We start from the raw sequence: 13,001 nt of genomic DNA, 5'->3' as shown, positions 1-13,001 counted from the left end.
CAGACAGTGTAAAGTTAAGTGCTTATTCATGAACCGCTTCTGTTAAATGGGATGAGATCATCTATTTTGTGTGAAATATATATGAATACTGACATCAGTGTGTAAGGTAACTTAGAGTACTTTCAACTAAATTAAATTGTATATAGGTGTTTTCCCCCAGAATTCTGTTCCCCTTTAATTTATTGCTGTGAGGACTATTTCACACTTGATCCTTACTATTCAAATCAACTTTCTGAATGTAAATGTAGTCCCTATCATGGTGTTAAATATTTGGCTTTTGTTGTGTATTTGTATTGTGTTACCTCCAAGTTTTTCACTTGGGTAAAAGGCTTTTTGAACAGCATAGCATAAATGCTCTCAGCAGGTAGACATTAATATAATTTAAGAAGACAACAGGGTAAATAAGAGTAGGCAGAGCATGAAGAAACAATGAGGTATAACAGGTACACCTATAACAGGTGTAAGATCAGTGTAACAAGTATTCTGTTTTCGAAAGTGTTTTGTTAACATCACTTGCAACATAATATTCCAGTGACAGATTTGAAGGCAAATAGTGAAATGTCTGTGTGAATCCTTATAGGGGGCTCTTCTCACATTAGTAGCATCAGTGAGGTCAGAGTTGCCTTCAAAAAGTGTGGGGGGGCTGTTGGTGAGTAATAATGTTAGGCTGGAGAGCAAGCCAGAGGACATGAGGGCTCTGTGTTCATTTAACTGATTTGTGGAAGGCTTTGACAGTGTGAAAGTGTGATGTTGGAGTTGAAGGTGTCAATTGCTTGGAGAAGGTAACATGGTCAGCATGAGTAGCTGATGAGATAGTACTGGCTGTAGCATTGTATGTGAGATTTTAAGGGGAAAATTCAAAAAGACTGAAGGAGGAGCTATTAGAGGGATGAGATAAAGGTGTAAGTAAGACTGTTCTCTGTAGATTAGGAAATCCTGGGTGACACTATATCACAGAATCACAGAATCGACTGGGTTGGAAAAGACCTCAGAGATCATCGAGTCCAACCCTTGGTCCAACTCTAGTCCGTTTATTAGATCATGGCACTAAGTGCCATGTCCAATCTCAGTTTAAAAACCTCCAGGGACGGCGAGTCCACCACCTCCCTGGGCAGGCCATTCCAATGCCTTACCACTCTCTCTGTAAAGAATTTCTTTCTAATATCCAGCCTAAATTTCCCCTGGCAGAGTTTAAGCCCATGCCCCCTTGTCCTATTGCTAACTGCCTGGGAGAAGAGACCTATCCCCACCTGGCTATAACTTCCCTTCAGGTAGTTATAGAGAGCGATGAGGTCACCTCTAAGCCTCCTCTTCTCTAGACTAAACAACCCCAGCTCCCTCAGCCTCTCCCCATAGGTCTTATGCTCAAGTCCCTTCACCAGTCTTGTTGCTCTTCTCTGGACTCGCTCCAGCACTTCAATGTCTTTCCTGAACTGAGGGGCCCAGAACTGAACACAATACTCCAGGTGTGGCCTCACCAATGCAGAGTACAGGGGAAGGATCACTTCCCTTGTCCTGCTGACCACGCTATTTTTGATACAGGACAGGATACCATTGGCCTTTTTGGCCACCTGGGCACACTGATGGCTCATGTTGAGCTTCCTGTCAATTAGTACCCCCAGGTCCCTTTCTGTCTGACTGCTCTCCAGCCACTCTGCGCCCAGCCTGGAGCGCTGCAGGGGGTTGTTGTGACCAAGGTGCAGCACCTGGCACTTGGCCTTATTGAACTTCATCCCATTGGAATCGGCCCATTTTTCCAGTCTGTCCAGATCCCTCTGCAGAGCCCTCCTGCCTTCCAGCAGGTCGACACTCCCTCCCAACTTGGTGTCATCAGCAAACTTGCTGATGATGGTCTCAATCCCTTCATCCAAATCGTCAATAAAGATGTTAAATAGGACTGGACCCAACACTGACCCCTGGGGACACCACTAGTGACTGGCCGCCAGCTAGATGCGGCCCCATTCACCAGCACTCTCTGGGCCCGGCCCTCCAGCCAGTTCTTAAGCCAGCGTAGAGTACACTTGTCCAAGCCACGGGCTACCAGCTTTTGCAGGAGTATATTATGGGAGACAGTGTCAAAGGCCTTGCTGAAGTCCAGATAGACCACATCCACGGCTTTCCCCTCATCCACCAGGTGAGTTACCTGATCATAAAAGGAGATCAGGTTGGTCAGACAGGACCTGCCTCTCCTAAACCCATGCTGGCTGGGTCTGATCCCTTGTCCGTCCTGAAGGTGCTGTGTGATTCCATTCAGGATGATCTGCTCCATAACCCTGCCAGGCACCGAGGTCAGGCTGACAGGCCTGTAGTTGCCAGGGTCAGCTTTGCAGCCCTTTTTGTGGACTGGGGTAACACTGGCCAATTTCCAATCATATGGGACCTCCCCAGTGAGCCAGGACTGTTGGAAGATGATGGAGAGAGGCTTGGCAAGTTCTTCTGCTAGCTCCCTCATCACCCTAGGATGGATCCCATCTGGTCCCATTGACTTGTGAGGATCCAGATGGCTCAGTAAATCACCAACTATTTCCTCCTCGAATACAAGGGGCCTATTTGGGTTCCTATCTCTGTCAACCACCTCCAGACATGAGTTGTCCTGAGGGCCACCTGTCTTACTGGTAAAAACTGAGGCAAAGTAGGTATTAAGTACCTCAGCTTTCTCCTCATCTTTGTTAACTATATTTCCCTCAGAGTCCAACAGAGAATGGAGATTTTCCTTGCCCCTCCTTTTGTTGTTAACATATTTGAAGAAGGACTTTTTATTATCCCTGACAGAATTGGCCAAATTAACTTCAAATTGCACTTTTGTTTCCCTGATTTTTTTTTCTGCATGATCTAGCTATTTCCATAAATTCTTCATAAGTAGCCAGCCCTTTTTTCCACAGTCGGTAAAGTCTCTTTTTATTTCTGATTTCATTCAGAATCTCCCTGTTTAGCCAAGCCGGTTGTCTTCCCTGCCGGCTAGCCTTTCGGCACACTGGTATAGCCTGTTCCTGTGCACTCAAAACCTCCTGCTTGAAGCATGTCCAATCCTAATTTTTTTTCTCTACATTCCCTTTGAGTTCTTCCTCAAATCTCCTTTCATTTTGTTTACTAATTTCACAGCTTCTATAGGTGCAGGGGAGTGGTGTTGCCCTGCCATCCCCCTGCCTCTCTCTCCTTCCCCCCAAGGAAACTGTTCCTTTTCGAGTGTAGTGTTCTGTGTTTACTTATTTGTGGATGTGTTCCGATTAGTTGCTGGGGTGCTAGGGCAGGTTTTTGAGGCAACCTGTGTAGCAAACAGTGGAAAAACACCTGTATGGCATCATGAGTTGCTGAAAGCTTTATACTTGATGTGATCTGTAGCCTGTGTACTGTGTACCCTGTTTCCCCGAAAATAAGCCCTAGCATGATTTTGAGGATGTTTGAAATATAAGCTTTACTCTAAAAATAAGTGCTAGTTACAGTTTATAAAAATAATTTACATAGTGTCCAGGCAGCTATACATGTAAAAAAGGAAAATTAATTGACAGTAGAATGCAGCAGGACAGATAAACCAGGTGATGTGGACATTCTTGATGAACAGGACCAAGTTTTAAGTAGGCCTAGTGAGTGCATTTGACCATGTAGCAAACTGATTTGCATTGACTAAACTTGTTCTTCTGATTAACTATCAACTAGAAACTCAAAATTTTAGATTATTTTCTCTTTTGCCTTCATTTCAGCTAATCCATTTGAGGCTTTGAAAAAAGCTGCTTTTTAAAATTGCCACTATTTAAAGAGCTTATTATTTTGATATTTTTACATGTGTATATACACACACATATATATATACATAAAAAACAATAGCAACAGAAAAGTTGCTCATTAAAATATGTAGTACTGCAACTACAGATCTGTAGTTATATTTGCCTTAATTTTGGCAGAGTTCCATGTAGTTAATGTGGAGACACCCGGACTAAGGTAATTTAATATTTTTTGCTCAAAGGCGTAAAATATTTACAACAAGCTACTGCTCTGCTATGTAACAAGTTACTTTGTCTTTTCATATTCAGGAAGTTTTTTTGATGATTTAACTTTATGGTTGAAAGTTGTGTGTGTTTGTTTGTTTGTTTTTAATAAAAATCAGGAATCTAAACTAGCATACCAGAATGCCTTAAACCATTTTATGATATCGAACACCTAAGCTCCCTTAAGTTGGACATCTAGGTTCTGTCCAGCACTTGGTTGTCAGTTTGTTACTGCACATAATGTTAGGCACTTTGTGTTACTAACAGACATTATTTCCAGTTCTTTTGAGTCATAGGCTGCAAAAAATTCAACTCCACATTTCTATGTAAAATAATTATTGCTTATTGGTGAGTCACTGCAATAAAACAAAACAGGTAGTGATTTTGGTTCCTGTTTCAAACACTGTCTTTTTCAGATAGCCTGTGATGAGTGAAAAGGCTCTTACCATTCTTCCTTTATTTGACCTAGTGGATTCTTAGTTCTTGTCCTTTATAGCCTCTTGCCAGGTGATGGCAGACATTCTTCTTGGGACAGTGGAAAGCAGTAGCTGTCAGGTGGAGAAGAAACTGTATGAAGAGAGGCAGTCATGTCCTCGTGTGTCTATTTTTAAAAGGCAGTGGTGTAGGGTTTGTGCAGTCCAACCCAGCAGCTGTGCGCTGCAGTGTCTAGGGCTGCTTACCCCATGGAGTTCCCTGCTGAAGGTAAGACAGAGAAACTTGAGGTGATGTTGAAGCATTCAGGATGTGCTGAGCTGCTTATAATTGCCACCTCAAACAGTTCTAAGCATTGATGAATGCAACAGTTGATACTTCAGGAGCTCTAAAACATAAAAGCTGAGACAGCTATGGAAATTAAATTTGAATGAAGTTAAAGCATTGAGCTGAGCAGGAACTTCCATGTAGAGTCCTCTCAGTTCTGCTTCTTGCACCAAATTATCTTCTGTGATCTGGTCATGAATTATGATTATTTTTTTAAGGAAAAAGAAAAGAACAAATATGCTACATAAGCTGTAGAAATAGTAGATTTCAGTCTCTATACACTTCTGTTGTTTCCTAATGGCTATTTATGCTTTAGTACATGATGTATCTAAGCTCACAACCTCTTTTAGGAAAAGATGTTTTCTCAGCTTTCTGGATACCATAAGCGAATACTTGGCAGCATAACTACTTGTTATCCCATCCTCTAGTTTATAATATATGGGATATTGAGGTTAAGACAGAAAGTTTAGCATTTCTCTAAAATATCTGTCATAAATATTTTTTTGCTCTGTTCCTATTATCTCAAAAGTTTTTGCCCTTCTCTACTGCCCCTCTTTATAAAATGTGACATCATTGCTGAAATCAGTGTGTGAAGTGACTAAACTCAAACAAAATATTTGTAGTTTGTTGCTTTAAACATGATGTGCTTCCTGGTTTGGCACCAGTCTAATATTGAGAAAAGACCACATGTACAGCTGACACTTTCTAACTTTCAGTATTATGAGTAAGTGTTTAATAAAGTGTCTAGCTCACAAATTTGTTTTGAACATTACTCAAGTAGCTGTTGATACCCAACTGACTGTCCAGAGAGAATGCTTAATTAAAATGGGGATATGGTACAAAGTTTTTGTTCTTCTAGTTAAGGAAGACATAAAACATGACTCAGCCTTTGCCCCTGTGCTGCTTTTTTTGCAAAAGCCAGTTGAGCTTCATTAACTGTTGCTACCTCAGAACTATGATGGTGGTGTCTGGCTGTCTCAAAATGAGATCTCTTGTTGCATTTCATATCCGTCCATGTTAACAGTGTCCTGTCCTGTTGGAATGGCAGAGAGATAAGGCTTATTAAAGTTCTTATCTTTGACTTTAATAACATGGTAGATGATGCAGGTACTAATAAAAATAAAAGTAATTTTTCTTTTGAAGACTAGAAATAGTGGATTTAAACTTTAGGAGAGGGCAGTAAGAAGTATTTTATAAATTTAGATCTGTTTGGTCGGTTAGCCAGAAGGCAAAGTGCCTGGCTTTCCCCTGCCTGGCTACCAGCTCTGAGGCTTAAAGGTCCGCCTGGCTTCTGAGCTGTTCTCTCTTCTGTCATGTATTGAGCTGTAAACTGGTGATTCAGGAGCCAGTTAATGAATTGATGGGGTATATGAGCTGGAGGAATGGAGAAGGTGTGATGTTTGGGATGGGGGTGAGAGTAAAAAAACAGATTGAATACGAAGAGCAGCACAGTTCCACTGTCTTTGTTGTTATTGTTTTCATCTGCCTGTGCAGGCCTGCCAGAGAAGCAAATGTTAAATTGAGAACAAGAGTGTACAAATACAGTGAGTTAGGCCAACTTGGGTTTGTGGTCATTTAGCTTTTGGAGTCTACACAGAAATACATTTGCAGGGCTGTACTGAGGGGGTTCTGTTTCACAGTACAATGGCTGTGCTGTTTACAAGCTCCTGTCAGTATGAATCTTTAGAATTAACCAACAGTGTTGGTTAGAAATTTGTTGATGTACTTTCATACATTGAAAAGCAGTTTGTATTCCTTTATGTAGTGTTTTACAGGGTGCCTTAATGTAAGATTTACGAGGCGGTAGAACGAATTCCTTAACTGTATATGGTGACACAGGTGCTTTTGACTTCCTCTTTTATATTAAACTCTACCATGTATGTGTTGAAGCTGATCATGTCTCACTAAATTTTCTTTCTGTATCCCATCCATTATAAAATATAGAAAACTATAGTTGAAGAAAACTTTGTTTACATGTGGGTGACAAATATTATCTTCCAGAGTAACATTCTCAAAAGCATCATGATTTTTCAAAGGATGCAAGAGTACAATTCAGAATGAACGTGATGATGACTAATCTTGTGAAAAAGGAAAGTCCTGTTTTGTAGTGTGTTAGCTTGTGAACTTGTGCCAAGACTTAAGAGTGATCTTCCATCAGACCTGCTTTCTTTCCACAAAGCCTGAAATGTGACTTCAAAAAGCAGTAAATGTTCTAAAAACATTTTCAGGAAGAACTAGTGGTACTTATAGAAACTGTTTTTTAATTTTATTGCAGATCTCCACAAGATAAACGAATACTTCTTGTGAATTCTCAGAACAAGTCTCTGTCTCAGTCTTTTGAAAATCTCTTTGATGAACCATCATATGGCTTATTACAAGTATGTATTATCTTTGACTTTTTTATTCTGAAGACATTTATTAAAGACTCTACCCAACCATGTCACACAAATATTCCCTGAATCATTGCCATTGTAGGAACACTGATTGTATCCTAAACCAAATGTTTGCTTATAAGTTGTTTTCTATGTTATAATAATTTCTTAACTTCACTGTGGTACTATTTCAAACCTGTTCAAGTTAATATTGTCTGTGATTCTGTATATTTGGGTACAGATAGTTTTAGACAGGGAAAGAAGGAAAAACTTAGGAGTTACCAAAACATATTAATAGGAATTTTCTAAATGTTCCTTGACTAAATATTATTTTCCTTGATATTTTCTGACAGCTTTGAAGGGATGCTATCAATACAGCAGCAAAGAGCACAATATTGCCTTAAAGAGGTTTTTTTTTGTGTGTTAGAGCTGCTTATCATTTGGTGGGGTTTGTGGACTCATGAAAGGCAGCAGCAAAATGTCCAGTGACTTGAATGAGGCCAGAGTTCTGACTCACTGATTTGTTTAATTAAAGAAAATTTTCATGAGTGTATTACATTAGTTTCTGGACTTAGTTGTCACATCAATTTTTGTGTGAGATTCCTAGCAGAGTACATGGTGATTCAAGATGTGTTTTCTCTATGAAGGTTAAGGAAGATGTTTTGTGGCATTAATCACTGGAAAGTAAACAGTAGATCTGATCCACTTTTATAGGTAGGTCAGGTTTACTGAGCACACTGCTATTCATTCTTTTAAATCAATGAGTAGTATTATCTTAATACTTGAGGTATTTTTTTTTTATTTAGGTACTGAATGTACTGTATGAAACTACTGATACACACAACTTCAATAACTCTGAGACTTAGTCTTGTTGTTTGGTTTCTTAGAGTACGAGAATTCTGAGTAATCTGAGGATTTTCATGTTTTACTTGTTTTTCTTGTTACAACACAGAAGTTGAAGAAAGATCCATACACAGTAACAATGGGAAGACTTTCCAAAATTACCAACTATATTTCTGACAGTTTACGGTTAAGTGACCCTTCAAATCAAAGGCGACCACCATCAGAAATGGCATACTTTCTTAATGATGCTATTCCAGGACTAAAGATAAATCAGCAGGAAGAACCAGGATTTGAAGTCATTACACGAGTGAGTTGTGTAAATGAATATGATACAGATGCATTGATTCTTTTTTGATGCACACCTTTAAAGGAGTGGTAGGACTTGAAGCTTGGTGACTTATCCTGTTTATGCTTGGTGATTGTGGCGCATGCTCTCCTACCATTTATTCACAACAGCAAGATCCTTATCAGCTACTTCTAGAATGTTGTTTTTATGCCTGCATATTTGAGTTTTGCTTTGAAAGCAAGTTTGTTCTTGCTGAAATGAGGAGTATTGTTATCTTGGAGTCGTTACCCTGAAAAGTGACCCATTCCATGTTTACTGTTTCCTCTGTGGTCAGATAGAGCTACGTTAAGTAAAATCAGTGTATACAAGTTAATAACCATCTTCCTTGGCCAGTCACTTTAACATTTCAGTTTGTTTTAAGAAGGCTAGGAAGATTAAGTATTTAATTGGGCGATTAATATCTAGGTTGCAGAAATGTATAGATTTATGTATGACTTGAACCAAAGTTAGAATGAACTTGTAGTTGGATCATGAATCACTTTGTGTGGGCTTTTACAGGTAGGTAGAAAAGGTTTATTTTAAAATGCTTGTAATTTACTATTTAAGTAGCTCACATGTTTTTAGAGTGTTAAACTGTTTTGAATGTTGTTTTTTTTTTTCTTGAGTTCAAAATAGTGTTAACAATGTATCAGTAGTTGTGTGAACTATGGAATTCTAAGAACTTGCTGCCTAGTACTTAATCAGTTAATTTATCAATGAGAAAAAGTATAATGAAGGTTATTTAATGAAGGTTATTTAAAACACACACATACATCCTCCTCCAAAATCTGAAATCTTAATGTGTATACCCTGGTCCTCAGAACAGAGAATCTTACTCTAAAGATCTGCTTGTGTTGGTCCACACTATTTGTTAATGTGGACACAGCTGTAGATCCTTAGAGTTGCTGACAGAGGTGTGCACGCATGAAAGTGCAGTTGCATTGAGTATAAGAAGCTGGTAAGCTTAGTACTGTTTGCACAGTTGTTTAAATTGAAGCACTTCAGTGGGATTCACATAACATCTTTGTGTTTCAGATCGATCTAGGAGAACAGCCTGAAGTTAGTAGAAGAGAGCCTGTGTCAGCTGAAGAATGGGCTAAGAATATGGATTCTGATGGAAGAATTTTAAATGTTGACTACATAAAGCAGTCGATATTCAAAGGGGTAACTTGTTTTTCTGAAGTCAGCAACACCTGTGGCTTGTTTCTGGCTCCTTTTTCATTCCTTCCCAAGCCATGGTTGTGCTGTTTTCATTATACTTGTGATGCTTCGTGCAGAATTTTGAGCATGAGCCAATAAGTGTTGTTGGAGACACTGCATAAAGCATGATTTTGTACTAATCAAATAAGTCTTGCAACCATACAAAGCGCTCTACAAGGAGGTAGATCTCGTGGCTGGCTCAAGTGAATGAGTTGAAAATACAAAGGCTGATGTGGTAAATAAATCCAGGTGCCTTTTGGGAAAACACAAGTGCTTCTGTGGTAGGATATTGGGTTTATTCTTTTCTTTTTGAGGCTGTTTTCTTATTCTACTCCAGCAAAATCTTATTGTCTTTGCCCAGCAGGTTGCCTGGATTTGGCTCTCATCGGAGCAGTCCTAAACACTTCTGGTGATGTTTATTATTGAACAGAGTGTTTTTGCTCAGTATGGATGTGAGTTAGGTCTCAGTGGTGGAAATCTTTAAAAATTTAGTTATGTCCCGTAGCTATTCTACCTAATGTTACTTTAATATTGCTCTCCCTCTTTTTTTTTTTTTTAGTAGGAATCCAGCTGACTTAGTGCATTCTTTGTGTACCTGTCGATACAGGTTTGCAAGTGTGCAGTCTTGCACTCTTGGAGTTTGAGTAGAAGCAGAGAATGATAACATGGATATTACAGTTTTTAAAAGACCTATACATATTAAGTAATATGTGAAGAAGGGTAGAGTGAAACTGATGAGACCCTTTTCACTTTTTGTGTTATTTAATATACCTATGCGTGAGGTGCCCACTTAAGGACCCTTCCGCAATCACGCGAATTGCTACAAACCTTTTCTTCCTGTAGCCAATTTCTCTGTCATCTGTTGTCCATTGCCAGAAAAGTGAGTGCTCAATTTTATTTATGAATCAAGATCCCAGTAACTTCCAGCACGTTAAGTTCAACTCCTCTTTAAAGAAAAAAGTTAAAATGCCTCTCTTAAACTGTTTGCCTGTCATTGGAAAAGTTCTGGTTGCTACTTTTTTTTGCAGTCGTTGATGCTATTCACTGCACCATCTCTTTGCCTTAATCAAATGGTAAATAAAGAAATTTATTGAGGAATCAAGCTGGCCTTGGACTGGTAAATGAGGGAGTCTGATAGCAAGAGTGCCTCATTCTTAGGAGTAACTACAGGAGTTGAAAGAAACTCTTTTGATGAGAGTAGGATATGATTCAGCTAGTACATTTTTGTCATCTACAAATGATGAGCATTACTTGGAAAGATTTCTGACAAATAGTGTCCTCGAGTGGACATCAGTATTTGTGATTGCTTGGAAGATTCATCTACATGTTGGCCATGTCTTGTTAGATTAATTTTTTTTTTTTTTTTTAATAAATAAATGGAAGTCTGATCCCCAAGGTCAGTTTGTGGTGAGACCAGAAGTTTGGCAGTTAAGCAGCATGATGTTTAAATATATAAATTTTCAAGGTACTTTTTTTGCTTCATGGAGTTGGTGATGACCATAAGGTTCCTATTTCCAGCAGTGAAGCAAAAATATAGCAAGAAATATCTTTCATACAGTTTATTTTTTTTTAATCTTCTGTGACTCCAGTGCTTCTATACTTGTCTGCTTATTCATATTCTCTTCCTCCTGTTTCCTTCAATTGTCATAACGCATCTTTTTTGGCTACAATGTAAAAAGAAGCTTACTTATAAAAGTTCTCTTTAAAGTTGATACTTTAATAAGTGTTATATCACTATAGGAACATTTTCTCACAAAATCAAAATAGTCTTTTTGTTGTTTCATATCTGTTTTTCCCTAGGGTCTCTGCCATACTTTAAGAAAAGAAGCATGGAAATTTCTGTTGGGGTATTTTCCTTGGAACAGCACTAAAGAAGAGAGAGCAAATCTACAAAAAATGAAAACGTGAGTACAGTGAGTTTTTTGTTACAAAATAAATTAAAAAGCTGCTTTTTTTCTTAAGGCATATAGTGATGTAGAAGGCTTTTTAGAAACTTGGAAGATAGCTGCTGAAGATTGTTGAATGCAAGGAAGTGTGTGGGATTTTCTTAAAATGATTGTTATACTAAAGTAAAAATGTATAAATAGGGTGGTGTTGTCCCGTTTATGCCAAAGAACACCTGAAATGAATGAATGCTTAAATGAAAAAAAGAAATGAAATAATTAGTCATGTTTTCGTTTCATAATTATCTTTCTTCTTCAGGGATGAATATTTCAGGATGAAACTGCAGTGGAAATCTGTCAGTGAGGAACAGGAAAAACGAAATTCAAGATTAAGAGATTACCGGAGTCTTATAGGTAAATTTAGATTTAGAAACATACCTAATGGTACAGATTCACACACTTTTACAATTTGGTATTAAGTTGAAAAAATGTAGCCGTTTGAGTAACCTGTATGAAGAAGCACTCAAAACTAACATGCTGCTGTTTTCAGAGGTGTCTGAACTTAGTTACATACTTAAAACTAAAAGTTTCTTAACCAGAGCAATTCAGAGCTTTACACATTAATGTTATAGAATGGCTGGATTTTTTAACTTCCTTAAGAACAGAAAGCTCTTTATTTCATGTTATTTCATGATGTAATTTTACTGGGAATGTCATTAAAATAAGGACATACAATAGGAGTGTGAAAACTTGTCTGACCATATTTAAAAATTTCTTACAGGGATTTGTATATGTGCATTCTGACTTGTGGAGTTTTATACCTACTTGTAAAAATTTCATCAAGTTCTGCTGACTATTAGCAGTTTGTATCCTCAGTTCTCTTTGCTAATGAGATTTGGGTACTGACATTTAGGATTACTAAACAGTTATTTCAGGAGACAGGAGAAGATTTTAGTGTTGTTCTGAGATATGGACTAAACTTATTTTAGCCAGTTATTCAACAGGAAAGCTGAAAGATTTGAGAAAGCCTAATCTTAGTAGTTAAATGTGTGTGTGTGTGTGTGTGTGTGTGTGTGTGTTAACAGAAAGAAAAAATAATCAGAGTTCAACAAAGGTTTAAGTTTTGTTTCTGTTTTAGCAGTTCTGTTCCTTTTAAGCATTTGAAACATAAATGACAATACTAGGCTTATGTTGTAAAATAGTTCCAAAACTACAAAATACTTCTTTTATTAAAGTGTGCTCAAAATTTTGCTTATTTCAATACATGAGTCTCGAATTTCACATTATTGAGGAGTATGCTGTGTGCTTAGTATGTTTGAGGCATGAAAACTGCCTGATGAAACAGGCAGTTTCAACTCACTATGGGTTATAAGAACTTGTTACACAGAGTATATAAACAGGCTGTGGTGAATTATCACAGCGTCTTTGAACTGATTGTGTGGTAACTTTCCTACTGTGGCCTGTGCTGCATCACATAAGTATTCATAAATGGCATTGCGTAGCTAACTCACACAAAATTGTTCTTAATCCCTCTAAGTGTAAAATATTTTCACTGAATTATAATCAGGAATTTTTCCATAAGTATTAACAAAAAAAGGGACAAAAAGCCTTGAAATCTGTTTATTAGCAAATC

The 13,001-nt window shown here is 38.0% G+C and overlaps 1 protein-coding gene across 1 annotated transcript in view; it reads left to right on the top strand.

Moving 5' to 3' along the window:
* The window catches only part of TBC1D15 (TBC1 domain family member 15), a 36,465-nt gene that overhangs the window by 10,814 nt on the left and 12,650 nt on the right, over positions 1-13,001 (top strand). Inside the window, exons 6-10 of the mRNA XM_082073903.1 lie at positions 7,021-7,123; positions 8,070-8,267; positions 9,321-9,449; positions 11,286-11,389; positions 11,688-11,782. Of these exons, the coding sequence (XP_081930029.1) occupies positions 7,021-7,123; positions 8,070-8,267; positions 9,321-9,449; positions 11,286-11,389; positions 11,688-11,782 (629 nt within the window). The remainder of the gene's footprint in view (positions 1-7,020; positions 7,124-8,069; positions 8,268-9,320; positions 9,450-11,285; positions 11,390-11,687; positions 11,783-13,001) is intronic.

Source organism: Streptopelia decaocto (assembly GCF_964273445.1).
Source record: "Streptopelia decaocto genome assembly, chromosome: 1".
NCBI classification, from domain to species: domain Eukaryota; kingdom Metazoa; phylum Chordata; class Aves; order Columbiformes; family Columbidae; genus Streptopelia; species Streptopelia decaocto.
The sequence above is the reverse complement of the archived record's forward strand: the minus strand, read 5'-3'. Positions and strand labels throughout refer to the sequence as shown.